The sequence below is a fragment of the Peromyscus maniculatus genome, chromosome 4, assembly GCF_049852395.1.
Source record: "Peromyscus maniculatus bairdii isolate BWxNUB_F1_BW_parent chromosome 4, HU_Pman_BW_mat_3.1, whole genome shotgun sequence".
In the NCBI taxonomy this organism is placed as follows: domain Eukaryota; kingdom Metazoa; phylum Chordata; class Mammalia; order Rodentia; family Cricetidae; genus Peromyscus; species Peromyscus maniculatus.
Window position 1 is genome coordinate 1414819 of NC_134855.1, and position 25988 is coordinate 1440806.

The 25988-nt window shown below is 40.9% G+C and overlaps 1 protein-coding gene across 7 annotated transcripts in view; it reads left to right on the plus strand.

Annotated features, from left to right (window-relative positions):
* Window positions 1-25988, plus strand: part of Nr6a1 (nuclear receptor subfamily 6 group A member 1) — a 204643-nt gene that overhangs the window by 160044 nt on the left and 18611 nt on the right. For all 7 annotated transcript variants that reach the window (XM_006992517.4, XM_006992516.4, XM_076568440.1 and 4 more), the window contains 3 exons: window positions 9072-9314; window positions 16155-16210; window positions 22851-23005. In XM_006992517.4, coding sequence (XP_006992579.1) covers window positions 9072-9314; window positions 16155-16210; window positions 22851-23005 — 454 coding nt within the window. The remainder of the gene's footprint in view (window positions 1-9071; window positions 9315-16154; window positions 16211-22850; window positions 23006-25988) is intronic.

The following is a 25988-nucleotide window of genomic DNA, read 5'->3' on the forward strand; positions in this document are numbered from 1 at the left end:
TTGAGCTATGTACGAAAATCTTATCTCAAAAACTTTTTTTTGAGACAGGGTTTCTCTGTGAAATAATCCTGGCTAGCCTGGAAAAGGCTCTTTTTTTTTTCTTTTTTTTTTGGTTTTTCAAGACAGGGTTTCTCTGTGTAGCTTTGGTGCCTGTCCCAGAGCTCCCTCTGTAGACCAGGCTGGCCTCGAACTCACAGAGTGCTGGGATTAAAGGCGTGCGCCTCCACTGCCGGTCAAAAACTTTTAAAACATGCACATATTTATGAGGTGTAATGATAATTCAGCACATGTAGTGATCAGATCTAGGGTGATTAGCATTCCATCTTCTTAAACATGTATAATTTTCTGTGTCAGCAACCAACAGTCTCCCCTGGTACTCCATAGAATGCACAATAACTTGTGGTTGTAGTCAGCTGTTAAGTCCAAGACACTGGCACTTATTCCTCCTGTCACCCCACACCAGTTTTTTGTGTGTGTGTTTTTTTTTTTTTTTTTAATTACTTGCTTGTTTTCACTTAGGTGATGTGAGTTTTTGGAAAGGTTCTTTAAAGAACTCCATATGTGGCCTCTAGAAATGGATTTTCATAGTGCTATGTGAAGAAGGAATGGCATGCAAAATGGAGGGAAAGCCCTCCTTCTAAATGAAAATTTTAAGAGTTTCAATTCTGTCATACCACCTTGAAGCTTTCCTTTTAGATGATGGCAATGTAGCAAACTGGAGGCAGTCCTAAAAGTGTGCAGCTGATCTGGAAGCTGGAACCAGCAATCTAGGAAAACAGACCCCTTTGTTTTAACAACTCAGGCACATTCACAGTGCTCTGGTTGTTCGTATAGTTTTGGTCAAGTGAGCAGCTGCACTACCTGTTTCCTAAATCTGGCCTTCATCACAGCTTGAATAACAGGTTTTGATAAACATCAGTTTCCAAGTTGTAATTTGTGTAACCTGAGCCCTTGGAATGGGTAAAATGTCCTTCTTGGGGGAGGGGTGGTATCTAGAAACAGTAAGGCTTAGTGAAAGAGTGAAAGTAAGAGGTGTTTTTGTAACAGGGTTTAGCCTGCACATAACCAAATTATAGTAGAACATATTGCTAATCTAGGTGCTTATTTTTTTGGTTGGTAGAACAGTATATAGTTAGTTCTTTTTTCACATTTTTTATTATTTCTGAGGTTTATTTCTTTATAAACAAGCAGCACTATGCAGCTGTGTTGACATGCTTATCGCATCCCCCAATCTTCTCTTACCTTACCTCACAAGAGGCAGCTGGTATTACAGGAAGTCTGCCTTTAGAAAAGTGGTGAGGTTGAAACTCACGTACATCACTGACTTGCTGTATGACCTTGAGTGAGTCATACTAGTTTCCTGATGAGTGCAATTCACTTTTTTAAAAAACAAAAATAGTGTACATAAGAAAAACCTTTAAAATTAACTGATTTTATTTTTAAGGAACATTTCTATTTTTTAAGTATTCCTGAATTACATTTTATTCCACATACCCCTGAATGGTATTAGGGAGTTGATCATTCTTTTGAAAGGCTTTGTTTCTATGTTTGTCTTCTTTTAATGTAAGTGAATCTTTCCTAATTTATAAACATACAGTAAAAGCAATCTTTTTGGATGTGCTAGATAACAAATTGTTATTTAGCGTGTGTGTGTGTGTGTGTGTGTGTGTGTGTGTGTGTGTGTGTGTGTGTGAATGCAAGTAAGTGTGTGTGCTTGTGTGCGTGGGTGAGCATGGAGCGGGGAATACATCTTTCTCCATTGCGATCCATCTTGTTCTTTGATAGACCAGTCTCATTAATTGGGCTGTCTGGGGGGCCAGTGAGCTCCGAAGATCCACCAGCCTTGCTTCTGCTTATAGTTCTGGGAGCTCACAGACTTTGGTGTCATGCCACACAGCAGGCATTTTATTGACTAAGCAATCTCCCCAGCACCTCTATCAGTCTTTATATGGGATTATAATTCATAAGTAGTTGTTTTTTTTCTTTACCAGACATTTTCCTATTTGTTTTATGTTGGTGTTGGAGAAAAAACTGTCGGCCTTATGCAATCATAGGCAAGCACTCTATTGCTGAGCTATATTCCCAGCCCTTTATTTGTTTGTTTGTTTGTTTGTTTAGTCTTTTGAGATAAAAACTTACTGTGTGGCCCAGACTAACCTGGAATTTGAGATCTTTCTGCCTCTCCCTTGGAGTACAGGGATTACAGGCGTGTGCCTTCTTTCCTGGCCCAGTCATCTGTTTATAACTCAGTGTGATTCTTGTCCTAACCCCTGAAAAGTGTTCTCTTTCTTATCTTAGAGCCTTTTCTTTTTCTTACACTCTTCCATCTTTTGCATTTAACAACGTTGTCATCTTTGTGAAGCTCTTTTATCTGTATTTTCTAGTAATCGTGGGCATATAATCTACCTTTTTCTTCTGTAGAAAGTCATTTGACTCCTCTCATTCCTTACCTTCTCTGCATGTCTGTGTTTATCCTGTTGCTGTATCTCCTTAGGCCTTCTGCCCTGGTGGTGGTTCAGATCTGTTGCCCTAGCTTTAAACTCCTTAAATGTTGTTGGCTCCCGAATCCTTCGTTCTGGCCCTAACACTGTCTCCTACACACCATCCTCTCTTAAAACAAAGCCATTGCATTTTTACTTTAACTGCTACTTTGCTACTAATGAAGTCGTGTTTCTCACAGCCACCTTGGCTTAGAGTTCACAGTGGACATTTTCATGCCTTCTTTTTCCCTCATCTTTTCTTGGCTCTCCAGTCAGTCATCAGCCCTTTCTGGGTTTCTTAGCTTTCTTTTCTTTGTCACTCAGCCATTCTTTAATATCTTGTTACCTGTGTGTCTGTGCCACCTGCTTTTCCCTCTCTTTTTTTTCTTGTACATCCCTGTGGAGTTAATACCCCTAAGACCCTGCTTTGACCTGTGGTCTCTCAACAGGAAACTGTGTATTGCACTTTGTTCTAAACCAGCTTTTCTAAGCTTTATCTCCTGAAGATCTCTGTGTGTAGTATTAATATCTGATGCAGTTTCTTCAAAAATACCCTCCTTTTGCCATTGTTGATTATTTTCCTTTCTGGAGTATTTCATATTTTGCTTTTGACTCTTTTATTGTAAAATATGAACACTTGGAGACAAGTGTATGAAATATAATGTAGTTGTAAAAATTATAAAGCAAGCACCACCCAGGTCAAGAAATAGAACATTTGTAGAATCTGACGGCATTCTAGTACCCCTTCTCTTCATACTATATAACTCTCTTTACCCCCATTTTTTTTTCCTGTACTAATCCAGAGATAGTATAATCTATACTATCAGATACTATTCAGAGATAGATTATAGAAAACTTGGCTGGCAGTGACTTTAATCACTTTACATAATAAGTCTGCTGTAGGTGGTTTGGGGTTGGGTCCAGGGACCCATCTGAAACCCAGTGTCCTTTCATTGTTTTGTTCTTTTTTTTTTTTTTTTTTTTTAATGCGGAATGCCATTTATTGAAGGAGGGAGGTCTTAAATAAAGGCTTACAGCACAATGGGAGAATCCCAGAGGGCAGAAGTTTGCTACCCATGTTTTGCATTCTTGTATCTAAGCTGTTAAAGCCCAATATGCAGGATACACAGATAAGGAACTTCCCTTAAGCATTCAGGAGGGTGGAACCTGGCAGGGAATTAGCATAGGGAGGATATCAAGGTCAGCAAGCAAGGCAACAGTTACCCAAATCGGGGGCAATGGCCCTACAGGTCCCCCTTTTACTAGAAAATGAGCTTCTGACTTAGGTTGTGTGGGACATCAGCAGGTTACCTTACCCGTCATGGAGATGCCTGCCCAGGCCACACAGGCGCTCTGTCTTAGGTTGGTGAGTGCCCCCCAGGCATTACCTGTCTCTGAATACTCATTATCATATAGGTTCATTCATGTGTGAGCTGCAGAGTTAACTGTTGCCAAAGATTCAAAGTGGCACTGTCTTTACCCACTTTTTAAAAACTTAATAAAATGAAAATCTGCAGTATGTGTTTCTTTCTGACTTCTTTGGCCAGTCATCATCATTATCATGGGGGGTATTTTGCCTGTATATGTAAGTGTTCCATGTGCATGCCTGATGCCTAAGGAGGCCAGAAAAGGACTTTCAATCCCTGGAACTAGAGATACAGATAGTTGTGAACCACCATGTGGGTGCTGGCAATTAAACCTGGGTCCTCTGGAAGAGCAGATCGTGCTCTTAACCCCTGAGCCATATCTCCAACCCCTTGGCCAAATATTTTTACAAGTCCCCTATGTTGTTGCATAAGAGTTTTATAGTGAGCAAGATTCAGAGAAGTCAGTCATTTTCCCATGGTTCCAAAGCTAGGAAGAAGCATGTTGGAAATTGTGTGTGTGTGTGTCTGTGTGTGTGTGTCTCTGTGTCTGTGTCTGTATGTTGTATTTTGTTTTTTTGTTTTTGTTTGTTTGTTTTTTTGGGGGGGTTTTTTTGGTTTTGTTTTTTTTTTTTTTTGGTTTTTTGAGACAGGCTTTCTCTGTGTAGCTTTGCGCCTTTCCTGGAACTTGATTTGGAGACCAGGCTGGCCTCAAACTCACAGAGATCCGCCTGGCTCTGCCTCCCGAGGGCTGGGATTAAAGGGGTGCGCTGCCGCCGCCGCCCGGCTGTATTTTGTTTTTGAGACAAGCACTCTCAAGTAGTCCAGGCTGATGTCATACTCAAGACACTTCTGTTACCTACCAGGATTATAGGTATGTACCATTATACCCAGCTCCAGTATTTTAGTTTGTTTGTTTTAAGAGTCTCTACACATAGCCCTAGTTGGCCTGGAACTCCCCATATAGGCCAGGTGGGCCTTGAAATCACAAAAATCCACCTATCTCCACTTGCTAAGTGCTGGGATTAAAGGCATGTACCACCATGCCTGACTCCAGCTTCACTCTTAAACATCAGGTATAATTTGAACTATTTTAAAACTTGATACATTGCTCATTGGGATGTAGTAGCCTCCTACTTATGCATACACAAACAGTGTACACACAAACAGTATGCATATAAACAAATGTGCATGCTTTAATTGAAACATTTAATGATATTTTACACTTACTACTAGTGACACATTCTATTTTGCATATGTGTGTGTATGTGGTATATGTGTGTATACTTGTTTGTAGTATGTGTATATGTCTGTGTGTGTACATGTGTATGTGAAGGTCAGAAGTCAGTGTTGGAATCCAGGTGTTGGTGGCACTTGCCTTTAATCCCAGCACTTAGGAGGCAGACATAAGTGGATCTCTGAGCTCAAGGCCATTGTGGTCTACAGAGTAAGTTCCAGGACAACCAGAGCTACAAAGAGAAACCCTGTCTTGAAAGAAACGGGGGGGATAGGGGAAGAAGTCAATGTTGGGTTTCTTTTTCATCATTTTTCACCTGATATTTTCTTTTTTTCAAAAAAGTTCCAATGCTTTGTGTTGTAACTTGTAATTTTGAAAGCACTTCACTAAGTCATACTGCTTTCCTACTTAGACGTTTATTCAAAAGAATACAAGCTAGACCAGGTGGTGTAGTATATTATTTTATCTTAACTACTTGGGAGGTTAATGCTAGAGGATTACATATCCAAGTCTTGCCTGTCTAATTTAGCAAACAAACAAATAAGAAAGAGAGGTCCTATATTCAAATTTCAGAACTAAAAATAAAAATATACCTTTTCCGTGGTAGACGAGACGTTGTGCCAGATATTACTGTTAATTCTCTGAAATTTGTCTTCAAAGTAACTTTGGTTAGATGTGATGTAACTGAAAGGTCCTGCCACTTTTATGAAACAAGATAAAATTTTGTATAATTCTAGTCAGATTAATGACCACACCTGCTTTTAAATCTCCTTGTTCTCACTTGCCTTTTTGTTCCTCCTAAGTGACATGAAGATGAATACACGTATCTCTCAAAGCAGGTGCGTGTTAGGTGTGCTCTGAAACAATGTGGCTGGGTACAGCCCTCCAGCCAATTTCCTCAGCTGTTTTAGCATTTTTTTTTAAGGTTTATTTATTTATTATGCATACAATGTTCTGCCTGCATGTATGCATGTCTGCAGGCCAGAAGAGGGCACCAGATCTCACTACAGATGGTTGTGAGTCACCATGTGGTTGCTGGGAATTGAACTCAGGACCTCCGGAAGAGCAGTCAGTGCTCTTAACCTCTGAGCCATCTCTCCAGCCCTGTTTTAGCATTTTTAATGTTTCATTTGAATTTGACTTTTCTGCATCCATGTATTAATGTGTGTCCATGGAAACATTGACTGAGCTCTGGATCTGTTTTTTGTTTTTTGTTTTTTGTTTTTTTTAATAATTCACATACAGCTTCTTTTATTTTATTTTATTTTTCTTCAACACAAGGTTTCTCTCTGTAGTTTTGGTGCCTGTCCTGGATCTCGCTCTGTAGACCAGGCTGGCCTCGAACTCACAGAGATCCGCCTGGCTCTGCCTCCCAAGTGCTGGGATTAAAGGTGTGTGCCACCACCGCCTGGCTGGATCTGTTCTTAACTGTCTTTAATAGGAGTTTGAGGAAGCCACATTCAATGTAACAGTATTTGTTGTTCACAGTAGAGTAATTTCTGACTACAGAAAAGTTCTTAAGATTGTTTCTAAGGTTTACAAGACTGTACTAATGGCTACATGTATAAAGGCCACATGTAGGATTTTTTCCAGAAATGTGTGGTTTTGTTACATTTACTTAAAGTCTTAAGCTTTCTTTTCACCACCGCCAGTCATTCTTTAGCATGGCTGCTACCTCTAAAGCTCTGAGCTGTCTATGCCCTCTCTTGCGTGCTGCATGTAACTATGGGACTAATGTTTTACTTATTGCTGGCTACCATAAGTAACCAGCAACATTTAGGAAACAGCTAGACATGGTGGCACACTTAAAATTGCAACACTAAGTATGGAGACAAAAGATTCAGGAGTTCAAAACCAGTCTCAGCTAAATGACCTCTTGCATCAAAAACCAAAACAATTTGCAGAATAAGGGTATGGTCAGATCATGACTTTTCCATATCAGGGTAACATAACCTTATTGTATCTCCACATAGTTTCCTATCGTCTTCTTGATAGTTTGGTGGACTTGGTGAATTATTTGGGTACTTTAAAAAGGAACATGACTCTTCTCAGTAAACCCCAGTTGAAGAGGGCTGTCTAGTAACACATTTAAGGTGTGACCCTTTATGGCTCTACCTTCTCCACCTTCACTTGTCTTGCTGACAGCTACTTACACTTCAGAATTTGCCAGTTCCTTTCACAGGAAAGAGCTAGCAAATACCAGAGCCTAGTTTTGAACCCAGAGGTCTAACATCTTGTTCTCATTTGTTTTGGCTCTGTTCTAAAGCTTTGTAAGGCAAGTGTTTTCCCCCTTCCCTTGTCTCTGCCTATGCTGTAGGCGCTCAGATGAGTTGTTTCCCCATCATGCCATGTATATCTAGTGTTCACCAAATCCTAGTAATTCTCTACTAAGCTTGAAGTTCAATAGTTTAGAATTTCTGGACTGTTTTTCCATTCTTGCTCCCTTCTCTTACTGTTGGGACATGGAATAAAGTGACGATTCTAGTAATTTTTTAAATGCTTGATCCTGCTCCCCATTTCCTTTATTTCATCTATGTTTTAAATATCGAATTTAGGTCCTGGCAACCTTCAGTGATAACTAATGAGGCTTTTCATTTTTAATCTTGAGTATACTAGTTTTTTTTTTTTTTTAAGATTTATTTATTTATTATGTATACAGAAGAGGGCGCCAGATCTCATTACAGATGGTTGTGAGCCACCATGTGGTTGCTGGGAATTGAACTCAGGACCTCTGGAAGAGCAGTCGGTGCTCTTAACCTCTAAGCCATCTGTCCAGCCCGAGTATACTAGTTTTTATATTTAGAAAAAAAATTTTTTTGAGACAGGGTTTCTCTATGTAGCCGTAGCTCTCCTGGTACTCGCTCTGTAGACCAGGCTGACCTTGAACTCATAGAGATCCTCCTGCCTCTAACTCCCATGTGCTAATATTAAAGGTGTGCGCCACCACTGCCTGGCTTGTATTTGAGTTTTTTAAATTTTATTTTCTAAAGTGTGTGTGACAGGGTCATGTGCTTGTGGTAGTGAAGGAACAACATTTGGTAGTTGGTTCATCCATCTACCATGCATTCTGGAGATTGAACTCAGGTAAATCAGACTACTAAGGCATCTCTCTAGCCGTGTATTTGGAATGCTTTATCCATTGTTCTCAGTATTCTTTTTGATACATAGCTTGCTTTATCTTAGACTTGTGAAAGAATTTCATATTGTCTCATGTTTCCTTTTGAGAGGGCCTTGTGATTAGTTTGAATAGCACAATGAAGTTCATCTTGTTTGTTTTCTACCCTACTTGGAATCAGCAAATTCCCCTTAAGTATATTACAGGTCCTGCTTATATGAGTTACTGTTTAAAGTCTGAGCCCTACAAACATGCAGTTTCTCTGATAAGTTGGAATATTTTCTTTTCCCAGACAATTTTACCCACTAATATTTTTGTAGCTAACATACTCATTCAGGGTTTCAGATGCCTGTTACCATTAGGACCTCAGCTCTTCCTCAGCGACATCTGCTATGAACTTTGGTCTTGACTTTAAAGTGCTTGTTTGCCCATTTTCTTCACACTGTGTTTTAGGAATAATACAGAGGAAGAACATCGTGTTAATAGATTAAGAACACAAGTGAGGCAGTGGTGATGCACACCTTTAATCCCAGCACTTGGGAGTCAGATGCAGATGGATCTCTGTGAGTTTGAGGCCAACCTAGCCTACAGAGCAAATTCTAGGACAGCCAGGGCTACACAGAGAAACATTAGCTTGAAACAAAACAAAAAGAACATTGTTAGCATTGAGTTAGAAAAGCAACTCTTTCCCAAAAGCTAACAGTTATATGAGGTTGGAGATGACACTTTAGGGACTTGTCAGTACCCTGGAGTTAGTGGTATTTTTTATTTACTCAGAGCAGGGCTGGAGGTTTTAGGAACTTTAGGTTTTAGGAGGTTAAGGCTGTGAGCTTAACCCTATTGTTTACTCAGCACTCTAACTTGTACATGTTCAGTTTCTGTTCCAGATGATCGAGCTGAACAACGAACCTGTCTAATCTGTGGGGATCGTGCTACAGGCTTACACTATGGGATCATCTCCTGTGAGGGCTGCAAAGGTTTTTTCAAGAGGAGTATTTGCAACAAACGTGTGTACCGGTGCAGTCGTGACAAGAACTGTGTCATGTCCCGGAAACAGAGGAACAGGTGCCAGTACTGCCGCCTGCTCAAGTGTCTCCAGATGGGCATGAACAGGAAGGGTGAGTTGGTGCTTAGGACTCTCTCTGCTACCCTATCTATCCCCTCATTTGCAACTATTATACTTTTTGGTTATTCTTTCCATATACACTATATAGTGTATAAACTTTTTCAAGGAATAATGACAGGAATTTAATTGGAAAGGTATGAAGTAGGACTTGATGTTGTTTTGTGTACTAGAAACATGGCACACTCAGACACTAGGAATATTTAGAAGTTTGTCTAGGTAGGTAAAGAGCTTGACATTTATTATGAAGTTTTCTGGGAGCTGTTAACCTAAGATGACATAAATAAACTGAATCTACGGAGCTTTGAAGGGTTTGGTAGAAGAAGCCAACTAGGAAGTTTTTAGAAATGCCCAGAAGGGGCCTGGAGAGAACAGGTACTGTTCTTGTACACATAGAAACCCATGGAATTCAGAAAAGGCATCAGATCCTGTGGAACTGGAGTTAGAGACATTTGTGAGCTACCATGTGGGTACTGGGAATCAAACCTAGAATTGAACCCAGATCCTCTGCAAGATCAGCCAGTGCCCATACATCTCTCTATCCTCTAATTATTTATTTTTAAGGAGTTATAAATGATGATAAAAAACCAAACATGTGAGCTGAGTGTGGGACATGCTTTTAATCCCAGCAGATTCAAAGGCAGGGGGATCTCTGAGAGATCAGCCTGGTCTACACAGCAAATTCCAGGACAGCCAGGGCTACACAGAGAGACCCTGTCTCAAAAAAAACAAATGAACAAAAAAACCTCAAAACCTAACAAATGGGCCCAAACAGCACTTGCTGCTCTTGCAGAGGATCTGAGTTTAATTCCCAGCATGCACATGGCAGCTCACAACCACCTGTAACTCCAGTCCCAGGATTTGATGCCTTCTTCTGACTTCGGAAAGCACCAGGCATGGATGTAAAGCACATACATGCATGCAGGCAAAACATTCATACATATAAAACAAATAAATCTAAAAAATAAAAAAAAGGACAACAACAACTAATAGGATGTGGAGGGCTGTGTCTTCAATATCAGCAGTCAGGAGGCAGAGGCTGCAGATCTCTGTGAGTTCCAGGCCAGTCAGAGTCTCATAATCAGACTTTGTCTCAAAACAATAAGAAAATCAAGCTTGTAAGATTAAGACTCTCGATACCACACCTGATGACCCGAGTTTGCTTCCCAGGCTCACATGGTGGAAGGAGAGGACAGACTCCACACAAGCACCTGGGCATGTGTCCCCCCACTCCCCAACACAAATAAATAAATATAATACAAAAATACTAAAAATAAAAGGAAATGACAGATTGATATGGAGAAATCCATACAAGTTTTATATTATAAAATGAAACCTAACAGAATGGGAAAACACTCATAGCATATAGAACAGGATATTAATAATCAACACATACAGAGACATTGTAAACAACCCAACAAACCAGGTAGTGATGGTGCATGTCTTTAGTTCCAGCATTTGGGAGGCAGAAGCAGGTGGATCTCAGTGAGTTCAAGGCCAGCCTGGTCTACAGAGCGAATTCCAGGACAGTCGGGACTATTGTACAGAGAAACCCTATCATAGGAAAAAACAAACAAACAAAACAAAACACATTGAAGTTATAATGTGTTATTAATCAGAGCTGTGCCTAATCACAGAATCAGTATACTGTTCCACAAATCTCCTTTGTGGCATAGCTATTTGCATATTAGAATACCATGTGTTTGCTGCATGTTAAACAAATGCTATGGTAGGGCATTTGAAGTGTTGTCAAGTTTGTCCGCTGCCTATCTTTGTAGCCTCTCTGGCCAGAGCAGGGTCTCAGGGCCAGATGTTATGCCATTCCACATGAGCTCAAGTTTGTTTTTCTACCTGGAAGTATATTCTCTTCCCCAGTATTACTTGTCTCTGCAGAAACCCTTACCAGTTACTAATTTCAGACCAGTACTGTCTTTCTACCCTCACCCTGATTTTGGCTTTTATTCCACTTTTCTCATCTTCCTTCATTGCCCAGGGCCTGTGAGTGCTCAATACCTCAAGCCTCACTATTACGGGATTCCTTCTTGACTACATACACAGATTGATTATCCTGGTATTCATTGGCATGTGGGATTCTGAGCTTCCAGCTAAACTCATCTGTTTTGGGGAAGAAGAACCATACTTTATAACTCCTCTGGAAGCTCTATGCTACAGCCCCGAGACTGTGACATGTGGGACAGAGAGAATGTTGCCAGTTTTGCTTCCCTATTAGCCTATTGAAGGCTGCTGAGGGAAACCCTGCCACCTTCTGGTTGGTCTTGAGAAAGCAGGACTAAATTAGACTTGCCATGAGAATATTTTTGGAAGTGAGAAATACTCTGAAACTTTCATGGCTAGTAATGTATAATTTTATTTATTTGTCAAAAGCCTTTGAACTGTACATTACAAAAAGTGGATTTTACTGGATATAAAAAGCTAGTCAAGCCAAATGTATTGATGTGGAGGAAGGGGGTGGAGAGATGGAGTCAACAAGGTGATGAATTCATCTAGCGGTATTAAAATGAATCACATAACCACACTGAGATGGTAGAGAGGAAGAGAGCTGGCCTTGGAAAACAGTGTTTTGACTCCATATTATAAGGGAAAGGAAAAAAAGCAGTTGTATATAAACAAAGCACTTTGATTTATAAAATTGTTTCTCTCAAGGTTATATGTTAGGAATTTTGTCTCTACTTTAATTGAATACTGTGGTTGAACAGGGAAATAAAATAAATACACTATATTTGAGAAAGAAGTTATCAATCCAGAAGGCTAGAAGGAATATCAGAGTCAGATATATCGGTATGTCTGGTGGATGGACAATAGATACATAATGTGTGGAATGTATGTGACTTACATGTGTTTCTTTCTAAACACATACATGTGTTTCTAAACTCTAATGACTACATGAGACTAGACACACTCAGCACCCAGAAATTGTTTTAAGTGTCAATAAAAAGAGTAAAGTCTCCATGGAGAACTAGTTGAATTCATAAGCATGGAGAGTTTTAGAGTACTTGAAAATAAGAGAGATGATGGGGTGGGGAACCTGAGGAAATGACTTAATGATTAAGAGCATTTACCTACTGCAGAGGATCAGAGTCTGGATCCCAGCACCCATGCCCGGTAGCTCACAATCACCTTTAACTCCATCTCTGGGAGATCCCAGGCCCTTTTCTGACCTCCACAGGCACCCACATACACATAGTAAAATAAATAAGAGCAAGCACATGTGTGAATGGGCACACAGGGCACACTGAAAGGGCACAAAACTCAACCTGAGAGCTCCCAGTAACCACAGTTGTTCTAACTTGGTAACAGAATATCTTTAGATTTGTTTATAGGCTCAGAAATAAGTCTGTACATGCTTATACTGATAGAAATAACTAACTGAATAAACAAAAGTAACCATTTTTTCCTTATGAAAGAATTCCAGTGAGTAAGTGGAGGAGACATGATGGAAATACAAGTTGCTGTTAGATACACAACACCACAGTACTGACAAAGCCAAGATCCACTGAAGTGAGTCCAACAGAAGTGAGCAGTGGTTTAAACAAAAGTAAAGTTTAGGGTTGGGGATTTAGCTCAGTGGTAGAGTGCTTGCCTAGCAAGCGCAAGGCCCTGGGGGTTCGATCCTCAGCTCAAAAAAAAAAAAAAAATAGATAAATAAAAATAAAAAATAAAAAGTGAAGTTTAAAAACAATAACTATAAAGGGGAAATTGTTTCCACAGCTAGAATGTGATGAAGGTTAGTTAGTGTCTTAGTTAGTGTCTCAGGGTTTCTATTGCTATAGTGAAACATCATGACTAAAAGGTAAGTTGGGGAGGAAAGGGTTTATTTGGCTTACACTTCTTTGTCACTGCTTATCATTGAAGGAAGTTGGTGCAGGATCCTGGAGGCAGGAGCTGATGCAGAGGCCATGGAGGAGTGCTGCTTGCCGGCTGCTCAGCCTACTTTATTATAGAACCCAGGCCCATCAGCTGGGGGTGGCACCATCCACATAGCTGGGCTCTGCCCCCTCAATCACTATTTTTAAAAAATACACTACAGGTTTGCCTACAGCCTGATCCTATGGAGGCATATTTTCGATTGAGATTCTCTCCTTCCATATGACTTTAGCTTGTGTAAAGTTGACATAAGTCTATCCAGCATAACTGACCTGTTGTCAACTTGAAACACAAATACACTTTTCCTTTCTCATTCTTCCCCAAGTTCTCACATTAAAAACATAAATAGCACCACAAGACCCAGTAGGACTCCTTGTTAAGGAGGGAGGCAGAGGCAGGAGGATCTCTGTTTGAGGTCAGTCTACAGAACTAGTTCCAGGACAACCAGGGCTACACAAAGAAACTCTGTCTTGAAAAACAAAACAAAAAACATAAATAACTTTAAAAGTCCCACAGTCTTGACAGTTTGAAAAATATTAAAGTTCAGTCTCTCTAAAATATCCAGTCTCTAAAAATCCAACATCTCTTTTAAAAGTTCCACCTATAAAAATCAAAATTAAGTTAAATATTTTCTTACTTCAAGAGGAAAGAACCAAGGCATAGTCACAATAAGATCAAAGCAAAACCAAACTCCCCAAGAGTGTAAATAGCACAATGTCTAATGTCTGGGATCCACTTGTGATCTTCTGGGCTCTTCCAAAGGGCGTGGGTCTCTTCTCCAGCTCTGTCCTCTGCAGCATGCACAGCTTGTCTTCTAAGCTTGGGCAGGCTGCACTCCACTGCTACTGCTGTTCTTGGTGTCATCTCAGGGTGCTGGGGTCTAAAATGCTAGGATCTTCTGCTGCAAGTGGGCTGCACTTTCACCAGTAACCTCTCCATGGTGCCAAACCTCAACTCTGCATGACTCATTCATTCCTGAGCCTTCAAGTGCTACTGAGGCTGAACCTTACCAATGGCCCTCTCCTGGCCTCTCACATTGCCAAACCTCAGCTGTTCTCCATGACTCCTTCATGCCTTCAAAACCAGTCACACCTGGGTGACTCTTAGCTTGTGACTTTACCTTGTGTCAAGTAAAACTATCCAACATAGTTAGTATCACCAGTAAACATGCCAGCATGATTTACCCTGGTAAGATAATACTGAGAAAAGCTCAGGCACACACAGAGGTGAGAATCTAGGGAGAGATAGACAGATTCCAAGAGGCCAAGAGAGAGACAAACAGACAGACACCAAGGTGGGGGTCGGGGAGAGGAGAGAAAGAATGAGCTTGAACTTCATTATCAGAATACTCACGAGAAAACTTAGGAGCCCATATTGAAGTATTTTTTCTTTTAATTTTTTAAAAATTCTCTGTTTTTTATTTTTCCAGCAGGGTTTCTCTGTGTAGCTCTGGGCCGCGGCCCCCCCTCCCCCACACCTTTAATCCCAGTACTCTGGAGGCAGAGCCAGGCAGATCTCTGTGAGTTCAAGGCCAGCCTGGTCTACAGAGTGAGTTCCAGGACAGGCTCTAAAGCTACACAGAGAAACCCTGTCTCTAAAAAACCAGAAAAAAACAAACAAACAAAAAAAAGACACTAGCTCTGTAGACCAGGCTGGCCTAGAATTCATAGGCATCAGCCTGCCTCTGCCTCCATTGTGCTGGGATTAAAGGCGTGCACCACCACCTCCAGTTGAAAGATGATTTTTCAAAATAACTAACATTGTAGGAAGCTACAATGTAACATCCTACTGGACAGTGTCAAAGAGTTGTTACAAATTGGAGAAAACAATAGAAACATGATTTCTAAGTGCAGAGTTGAATTCTGGTTTGACAATATACAGCTTTCTGAATCTGGTTACAGGATATCCAGCACCCTCTGCTGGCCTCCCTAGGCATCAGGTACACATAGCGCACAGACATACATGCAGACAAAATACCCATATACATGAAGATAAATTTAAAAATTTTAAATAAACAATGACAACCTAAGTATCATTTTGGGGTTGGATAAATGGCTTGGTGGTTAAGAGCATTTGCTGCTCCTGCAGAGGATCTGGGTGGCTCCCAGGACCCACAAGGTGAATCACAACCATCTGTAACTCTTAGTTACTGACATCTGATGCCCTCTTCAGACTTATGGATACCAGTCACACATGGGTACACACATGTAGGAGAGATACTCATACATATAAAATAAGAAAATTCTAAGTAAGTTCTTTCAGCTTCAACTTCCTGCTGTTATAAGGAGGAACTAGTGAGGTGAACATTGAATTTAATAAAAACTAAATGTCAAAAGCCATGGTCTCCAGAGTTGGGCATCTACCTGGATAGTAGTGCTGTTCTGATCCTTTAAATTAAACTTAGGCAGAGAATAAAATATATTTTATTTTAAAATACAGGTGTTCACTCCCCCACTAAAATGTCCCTCAGAAATATCCTTTTCTGGTGGGATATTTGTAACTGGGTCTTGTTAACAATGACCCATTTTTGTTGAACATCTTGAATATATACAGTATATGTAGTATACATCCAATACCTTGGGAACCCAAAAGTATCTGCTGCTTATAGGCAACTTAGAGCAATAAAATAGACTGTGAGTCCAGAAAAGCTTGTGTTTTAGTCTTGTCTTTATCACTTACTACATTAGACTTTTAGCCAGGTAAGTTTTTTGTTGTTTTTGGTTTTGGTTTTTGGTTTTTTTGGGGGGGAGGGGTTGGGTTTTGTGCGTGTGTGTTGAGACAGGGTCTCACTCTGTGGCTCTGGATGTGCTGGAACTTATTATGTAGTAGATCAGGCTGGCCTCAAATGCACATAGATCAATCTGCCTCCCTAGTGCTGGGACAGATAACTTTCCTTTTCATTTATAAATGACCATGAGTGTGCTTCTGACTGTCTTATGTTTCCTTCTAGCTATCAGAGAAGATGGCATGCCTGGAGGCCGGAATAAGAGCATTGGGCCAGTGCAGGTGAGTTCTCATCCCAACTCTTAGTGTGTTCTGGAAATTTGGTGCTCCAGATGCTCCTGTAGCTGTTCACCTTGAGCCTGTCTTCTGCCATTTGGGCTTTCACTCCTGTAAAACTGTTTAGAGAGTCTGAATGTTTAAAGTCTAAAGCTCGTCTTATGATCCCTTATCCTTCCTAAGAATTTCGCAGGTAATAAACTCAGTTCTGGTTCTAAAATCCAGAGAATTATTTTTTCCCCTTTGACCAATCACTTAAAGTTATAGGGTAACTGAATCTGGCAGAAGTCAGCAAAAACAACAGTTTATATTCCTTTGATTTTTTTGAGACAGGGTTTCTCTGTGTAACAGCTCTAGCTGTCCTGGAACTTGATTTATAGACCAGACTGGCCTCGAACTCACAGAGATCCACCTGTCTCTGTCTCCCCAGTGCTGGAATTAAAGGAGTGCGCCACCACCACCTGGTCATTGTTCATGTTCTTATTAGTAAAATAGGAATAATAGCTAGCAGAAGATGCCCAGGGATGCTTCTGTTCTCTTTTTAGAGGCTGGAGACACATGGGAAAAGGTTCCTTAAGGTGCTTTTGAACTGATTCTTGAAGGGGAAGGAAGAAGTAGCTGTGTCAAGAAGCTAAGCATCATTTATCAAAGCTAAACAGAATACACTGGAATGGCCTAAGACAGATCCTTAAAAAAAAAATCACAGGAGGTAGTTACAGTGGAGCTGGAGCACTGTATATAGCCTGGTAAGAAAAAGGCAGAGTCCTTGAATTTCCGTCAGTTTTCTAAAGAGTGCCCTCAGCTGTCTTTGGCTGTGGCTCCTAAGAACAGCCTCTACGGAGCCAACCTACACCTCCTGTTCTTACTAGCAAGCAGAAGGGCCTCCTGAATCTAGAGAATTGGATCTATTTTATAATCAAATTAATTTCCAAGCACATGAGGAACCAGGATCAGTTTTACAAACGTTTGCTGTATACCAAGAAGAAATCTCTAAACAGTTGTAAATCAGGAGAGTGTCATATACAGATTTGCATTTTAGAAAAAATTCTAATGGAAATGGTTTAAAATGGGTTTGCAGAAGCCTATTCAAAGAGATTCAAGTAATAGTTTGAAGTAGGACAATGACAGCACAGATCAGAAGACAAAAAGAGAGCCAAGAGAGAGTTCATAAGCAAATTAAAAAGATTACCCCAGTTAAGTATCTACAACTGAAAGACAAGAAATCAGAGATATGTACTGATATATGAGAGATTTCCTGCTGTGTAGGTACACAGCATGTACTAAATCAAGTTGTATATATTTGTGTGTAAAACTCCTAATTTTACTGTTTTGATTTATTTAATCAAACATTTTTATTCCTGATATTAATCTCTTGAAAAACAATTTATTTTAGTCTGGACTAAAAACAACATGTGATGTGGTGTGTGTGTGTGTGTGTGTGTGTGTGTGTGTGTGTGTGTGTGTGTGTGTGTGTGAGAGAGAGAGAGAGAGAGATGAGTGGAGTGGGTGTTATCAGCCATGTAGACACTTGTGGAGGGCAGAGATTGGTCTTGGGGTGCCTTTATTTGTTTTTCTGTCTTATTTTTGAGACAGGTTTCACCAAACCTCAAGCTTGCTATTGCTTCTAGCCTGGCTGGCCAAAGCCCCAAGCACACACCTGTCTTTGCCCCCCACCCCCACCCCCTCACTAAGATGACTGGTGTACATCACCACACCTGGCTTTTATGTGGGTGCTGGGGATCTCAACTCAGATCCTCTAACTTGCATAGCAAACACTTGACTCACTAAGCTGTCTCAATTTTTAAGTGTGTATCAGTGTCTCTCTCAAGTTTTTTCATCTTGCATGACTGAAAACTCTACATGTTGAATTCACCATTCTTCCAGATGCTAGCTCCTTCCCTCTGATTTCACAGGCTGCTTTGAAGGGTTGGTGGTTTGTTGCTGCACAGGAGCTTGGACAGCCTGCTTTTCTAGTTTTGCTCATGTTGCATGGACTTTTGGTGTCTTATCCATGAAATCGTTGCCAAAACCAACCTTAAAAGGCTTTTCTTCCATTTTCCTCCAGGAATTTTACAGTTTCAGACCTTACATTTAATAAATTTTGAGTTGATCTCTGTGGGTAGTATAGGACAAGAGGGGTCTCTTTTTCCTTCTTTGCTCCTGCCTGTGTACATGAGATTGCCATTTGTCTGGCACTGTTAGTTGAAGAGATTTTTCTCTCCCCACTGTGTAGTCTTGGGCCTTTGTTGAAGGTCATGTGACCTTATACTTCTGAGTGGAGTTGTAGGCTTTGTATTTCTGTTCTGTTGAGCTATCTGTCTATACCACAGTGTTTTGATCACTTCAGCTCTGTAGTGTGTTATAAAACCAGGAAGTATACAGCTCCACCTTCATTATCCGCCGCCCCCCCCCCCCCCCAAGCTGAGGACCGAACCCAGGGCCTTGTGCTTGTTAGGCAAGCACTCTACCACTGAGCTAAATCCCCAACCCCTCATTATTCTTTCTTAAGACTGTTCTGGCTGCTTGGTTTCATATGGACTTGAAGATGTTTTTGTTGTTGTTGTTTGTTTTTTGTTTTTCGAGACAGGGTTTCTCTGTATAGCTTTGCACCTTTCCTGGAACTCACTTGGTAGCCCAGGCTGGCCTTGAACTCACAGAGATCCGCCTGCCTCTGCCTCCCGAGTGCTGGGATTAAAGGCGTGTGCCACCACCGCCCAGCGAAGATGGTTTTTAAATTCCAGCATTAAGTCTTCTGGTCAGTCCACAAACATGTTTGTGTGTTTTGTTTTGCTTTGTTTGTTGTTGTTGTTTGTTTGTTAAAACAGTTTCTCTGTGTAACTGTCCTAGAACTTTGTAGACTAGGCTGTCCTCTAACTCACAGACATCCACCTGCCTCTGCCTTCCAAGTGCTAGGATTAAAGGTGTGTGCCAGTTTCTTTGAGCAATGTTTTATGCTTTTCACTGTGTAAGTCTTTCATCCTCTTAATTTTATTATATTTTTTAAGTAATTTTACTTTAAAAAATTTTTTTTTAATTTAATTTTTTTTGCCTTGGTGTTTTGCCTGCATGTATGTGTGAGGATTACAGACAGTTGTTAGCTGCCATATGGATGCTGGGAATTGAACCTGAGTCCTCTGGAAGAGCAGTGAGTGCTCTTAACCACTGAGCCATCCCCTTTATTACATTTTTATGCTATTCTAAGTGTAATTGTTTTCTTAAAATTTTCTTTTCAGCTGGGAGATGGTGGTAAATGCCTTTAATCCAAGCATTTAGGAGGCAGAGGCAGGCAGATCTCTGAGTTCCAGGACATCCTGGGCTACACAGAGAAACTGTCTCAAAAACAAATGAACAAACAAAAAATTTATTTTCAGATTGTCTCTTGATAGCCTATAACAAGAGAATCGGTTTATGTTGGTTGTGTATCAGAAAACACAGATATTTATATTACAATTCATAACAGTAGCAAAATTACAGTTATGAAGTAGCAACAAATAATTTTTTAGTGGAGGTCACCACAACATGAGGAATTGTAATAAAGGGTTGCAGAATTAGAAAGGTTGAGAACCACTGCTCTGGCAGCACCTAATGCATTCTTAGTGCCCTGTAAGACTTCTGCTCTGCCAGGGGATACTCAGACCCTACAGCTGTAAGCTCTTCCTTTCAGAACTGAAAACGCCATGCTTAGAAAGGCCATTTCACCTGCCACTATGTTTGAGGGCTTTTCTTCTTGTTGTTTTATTGGGTTGTTTTTTTTTTGTTTTGTTTTTTGTTTTTTTTTTTTGAGACAGGGTTTCTCTGTGTAGCCCTGGCTGTCATGGGACTTGCTCTGTAGATCAGGCTGGCCTCTAACTCAAAAATCCTTCTGCCTCTTCCTCCTGAGTGCTGGGATTAAAGACATGTGCCACCACTGTCCAGCTTATGTTTGAGTTTTTATACTAAGCATATTATTTTGGTTTTCCCCTATTTATGGGTGATGTGTTAGAGTTATGATCTGTAAGTTCTAAATTGTTATCTTCCCTCCCTCCCCAAGATAGAGTTTCTCTGTGTAACAGTCCTGGCTGTCCTGGAACTCAATTTGTAGATGAGGCTGGCCTCGAACTCATTTCCTGAGTGATGGAATTAAAGGCATGTACCACCACCACCCAACTGTGTGTTTAGCTAGTCTTAATAAAAACAAGGAGAGATGGAGTTTATGAAGCATCTGTTCTGTGTCTGTATTTTATAACTTTATCTTGGGTTAACTCACAAGTCTGTCTGACTTTGATCTGTATACTTCTCTGCTCTGGCTCTGAGGGGATAGCCATGAGCTACCAAGGAGTAATAGGCCTCTGTTTGCAGGCAGAGAAGTTGAAGCACAGAGAGCTCAAGGGACTTGACTCTCCCAGGAGCTTCTAGTTAGGAAAAAACAAATGACATTAGAACCTAGGTTAAGCATCCCCAACAAGTTCTGTCCTCTATGTAATCAGTGTATCAGTGATTGCCCCCAGTCCCATGGGGCCCACAGAGTAAAGCAGTCGCAAATTCCAACTGGAGTAAACTGCCTTCCTGGTTGGCTCTTTTCACTATGCCCTTCAACCGCTATTCTTGTTGTCAGCACCGTCACTCAGGTGGCAGTGATTACAGGGTTCTAAAGACCCTTAAGAGAAAAGCTAGAGTTTGTTTTTTAGGTATATATGACTTGATTTTAAAAAACAACTACTCGATTTCAGTGTATACACCAAACGATTTCAGATCCACTCCTTTGTTTATCTACTAGTTTGATCCTTATTGCCCAGCCCCATATTGTTCAGTTCTTTTCTTTAAAAAAAAAAAAAAAAACTTTATTATGCTGGGCTGTGGTGGCACACACCTTTAATCCCAGTACTCAGGAGGCAGAGGCAGGGGGATCTCTGTGAGTTCGAGGCCAGCCTGATCTACAGAGGGAGTTCCAGGACAGCCAAGGCTACACAGAGAAATCCTGTGTCAAAAAACCAAAAAACAACTTTATTATTACTGGGAGGAGTGGTGGGAGGGGAAACTGCAGTCAGGATATAATATATGAGAGAAGACTTTATTATTGCTGTGTATATGTTTGTACATGTGTGTCCTTGCATGTTCACATGTGTGATGTGTGTATGCAGGCACACGAGTGCCACAGTTCCTTGTTGGAGGCGTCTGTCTTCTCCTTGTACCTTCACATGGCTTCCAGGGGTTGGACTCAGGTCCTCAGGCTGGCATGTCGGGCACATTTCCCTGCTGAGCCATCTCACTGCTCTTGTCGTGTTGCATTCTGAAAGCTTCTGTTTGTGAACATGACAGTTCAGGGTTTCTTAGAGGCCAGTAAAACAAATACATATTCAGGTTTGAGCCAAACAGGCCTGGGAGAAAATGGCCTTTGTGGTTTCCATAGAAACAACATATAAAAATTTCCCTGGCCCCTCCTCCTTAGCACTTACTCTGCTCTGTGTTGACTGTGACCAGTTAGGCCTCAGCCCTAGGTTAGAAACTTAGAGAAGATTATTTGTTCTCTATAGAGTACTGGCATAGTTCTGTTTCTTCCTCATACCCTGACCACATCTAGGTATATACAGTATAACTTATATGAGCTGTGATTTTTTTTCAAGTTTTATTTAATAGACTAGGTGATATCTTTCTTTAAAAGAAAAAAAAATTCATGTTAAAGTACATGTCAGTCCTTAACAAATGAACACCACTTACTCAATATCCATTTATTCTACACTTCTTTTTTAGGTCCTGTTGTGGTCTTAGCTATTACAGAGGATTGTTTGTTTGTTTTAAACAGGGTTTCTCTGCCTGTCCTGGAACTTGCTCTGTAGACCAGGCTGGCCTCGAACTCACAGAGATCCGCCTGCCTCTACCTCCCAAGTGCTGGGAATAAAGGTGTGGGCCATCACCACCTGGCTACAGAGGATGTTTTAATGATATGTTACTATAAGTGTTCCGTAACTGGGTTCTGACAACCCAGTTTGGTGACACACACCTATAGTCTTAGCAACTTGGACTGCTTGAACCTAGGAATTTCAGACTAGCCTGGATACTGTAACAAGGCCCTGTCTCAAACAAATCAACCCAAAGATGATGATATTGTAACTCTCAGTGCTTCTGTAATTGTTATTCTTGCTAGGCCCCTTTCTAAGTATTTAATTTGATTAATCCTCACAAGAATCCAGTGAGGTAGGGATTTTGAGGTACTTCACTTGAGATAGTTCAATAATTTTGCCAAGTTTGTGTTAGAAGTGGTAATACTCTGGATTTAAAAAAGGTGGTCTGCTTCCAGAATTTATACCATTAACCATGATGCTGCCCTTCCTTTCTCAGAATCTACATAATTATGAATAGTAAATAATAGTAGATAATTTTACAAAGGAAATAATATTGAATAGAGCAAGTAGGAGATTATCACTGAAGAATGGAGCTTCAGTTAGGAAAGTGAAGACTCAAAGAGTTGAGGAATAAACTTTGTGGCTTGAAGGTAGAGTAAATGGGCAAGGGGAAAGTCGTGGTTCTAGGAGGCAAATGTCCAGAGACTGTGTCCAGATATACTGGGAATAGCCAAAGAAGTCCATAGAGGATGAGAGACCTGGACTGTAAACTCTTGAGTCCTACAGACAGAACAGATCTGATATGTGTCCATTTCTTGTCAAAGATATCAGAAGAAGAGATTGAAAGAATCATGTCTGGACAGGAGTTTGAGGAAGAAGCCAATCACTGGGGCAACCATGGTGACAGCGACCACAGTTCCCCTGGGAACAGGGCTTCAGAGAGCAACCAGCCCTCACCAGGCTCAACACTGTCATCCAGGTGAGCTAAAGGCAAACACAATATCATCACCTAGGGACCACCCATCGAGTAGCCCTCCAAATAACCTCTGGTAGAGTGCTCGTCTACCAGGCTGTCTCAGCCTTTGTGCCCTTGGTCCCTCAGGCTCTTGGGGACCAGAATGGTACAAGGCCAGCTTTCCAAGCCCAGTCTTTTTCCAAGACTAAAACAAAACATCAGTCTCTTTTGCAGACTGATAAGTGCCTCTTCTATGCATGCCCACATAGGCTTCATTTAGCAGAATTACGTTTCAATACACTGACTGCAGAATTGAGTGAACAATTTTTCTGACTCACCAGAGTCAATGTTGTTGGGGAATTCAAGATTAAAGCCTCTTGAGGCAATCATGCTTTCTTAAGTTAGCTAATAGCTTTCAGCTGCAATGGAAGGGCTTCTCACCCCAGAAATCTTTCATATAGGACAAGAATTAACAAATACTTTCTTGAAATGGCACATAGTAAGGGACTGGAGAGATGGCTCAGCAGTTAAGAGCACTGGCTGCTCTTCCACAGGTCTTGAATTCAATTCCCAGCACCCACATGGTGGCTCACAACCATCTGTAATAGGATCTGGTGCCCTCTTTTGACATGCAGGCAAACGTGCAGACAGAGCACTCATGTACATAAATAAATAAATATTTAAAAAAATAAAATGTCGGGCTGGAGAGATGGCTCAGAGGTTAAGAGCACCGACTGCTCTTCCAGATGTCCTGAGTTCAATTCCCAGCAACCACATGGTGGCTCACAACCATCTGTAATAAGGTCTGGTGCCCTCTTCTGGTCATACATGCTGTATACATAATAAATAAATAAATGAATGAATGAATGAATAAATAAATCTTTAAAAAAATAAATAAAATGTCACAAAGTAAGGCCTGTGGAGATGGCTCAGTCAGTAAAATGTTTGCTCTGCATTCATGAGGCCCCAAGTTCGATCCCCAGCACCCAGATAAAAGCCAGATGCAGTGAGGAATATATAGACTTTGTCTCCTCCTAGCACTAGGGAAACTGTGGCCACTGAGGCTCAATGGCCAGCTATTTTAGCTGAATTGGTATGCTCCAGGTCCTGTTAGACACCCTGTCTCAAAAGCATAAGGTGGAGAGCCATTGAGAAAGACACTTGACATCAACCTCAGGCCTATACACATGTGTACAATCACATATGCAAATGATAAAAGAAATTCTCTTTAAAAAATGTTTTTCCAGGACGGGGGCAGGGCTGCATAGAGAGCCTATCTACAAACAAACAAACAAACAAAAATTTAATATAGTAACTATTTTAGACTTTCTAAGCCTGGCCTGGGTGCCAGCTCCCCAACTCTGCCTTAGTGGCTCAAAAGCAGCACACAACATATGTAAAGCAGTGAGTGTGGCTTTGTTTCAATAAAACTTAAATTTACCAAAAATAGATCCTGTAGGCTGTAGTTTGCTAAACTCAGTTATAAGGGATACATCTAGGTTTTTCTATGTATCCCTATGAATTTTTTTATTTTTATTTTTATTTTTTTTTGAGTTGAGAATCGAACCAGGGCCTTGTGCTTGCTAGGCAAGTGCTCTACCGCTGAGCTAAATCCCAACCCCGATGATTTTCAGAATGTTAATTAGCAATGGGCTGGTAAGATGGTTCATCAGGTAAAGGCACCTGCTGCCAACCCTGACTACCTAAGATAACCCAGGACACACATGGATGAAGAATAGAACTCCCAGTAGTTGTCCTCTCACTTCACATATACGTCATGAAATTCACTCACTCATGCACTCTTATCCGGAAGTACAGATCTAAATAAAGAGATTGAGAAAATGGTTAGGTTTCTCCAAAAGTGAGGAAACAGGGAAGAACCTGCCTTCCTCTTTAGACTCATTTAGAGCTTTTTCTCCCATTCAGCTCTTCCCTCACTCTTTCTTTTTAGTAGTTAGGGACTTAAGGACCTCAACTATATTCCATTCTAGATACTGGATTTTGTTTTTGGACTAATTAAGTCCACTTAGCTTGTCCTGTACCCTTGTTTTCCTAATAGTTAAAACAACAATGTAAACACACATTTTTGTCACAATAGTCTACTGGTATATATTAAAAACTCTTCCACTTTTTGGCCTTTGGCTCCAAGATGACCAAAAAGAGAAGTAACAACAGTGTCCAAAAGGCCATGTGCAGCCAATTCACTGCACAAACTGTGCCCGGTTTGTGCCATTAAGAAGTTCGTCTCCAGGCAGTGGTGGCGCATACCTTTAATCCCAGCACTAGGGAGGCAGAGCCAGGCGGATCTCCGTGAGTTGGAGGCCAGCCTGGGCTACCAAGTGAGTTCCAGGAAAGGCGCAAAGCTACACGGAGAAACCCTGTCTCAAAAAAACCAAAAAAAAAAAAAAAAAAGAAGTTCGTCATTAGGAACACTGTAGAGGCCGCTGCTGTCAGGGACATATCTGAAGCAAATGTCTTCGACACTTATGTGCTTCCCAAACTCTATGTCAAGCTGCATTACTGCATGAGCTGTGCTATTCATAACAAGGTAGTAAGGAATCGATCCCGTGAAGCCTGCAAAGACCAAACACCCCACCACGATTTAGACCTGCTGGTGCTGCACCATGACCTCCACCAAAGCCCATGTAAAGAGGTAGCTTTATAAAGACAGAAGATAAAACGCCTTGGAAAAATTAAATGGGACTTACACGTTTAAAAAAAAAAAACTCTTCCAAGCTGGGCTTGGAGGTGAAGACCTACTGTCCCAACTATCCAGGAGGTTGAGGCAGGAGAATCACAACTTCAAGACCTGCTGGGGCTACACAGTGAAATCAAGGTTAGCCCTGGCAACTAGCCTTAGAGACAGGGTCTCCAAATATAATGTTAGAAGATAGAAGAGCACTAGGATATAGCATAGTGGAATAGCACCTGCCTAGCATGAACAAGGTACAAAGTACAAAGATGCCATCTAATCCATATTTATTTATATCTCCTCTTCTGCTGTCAC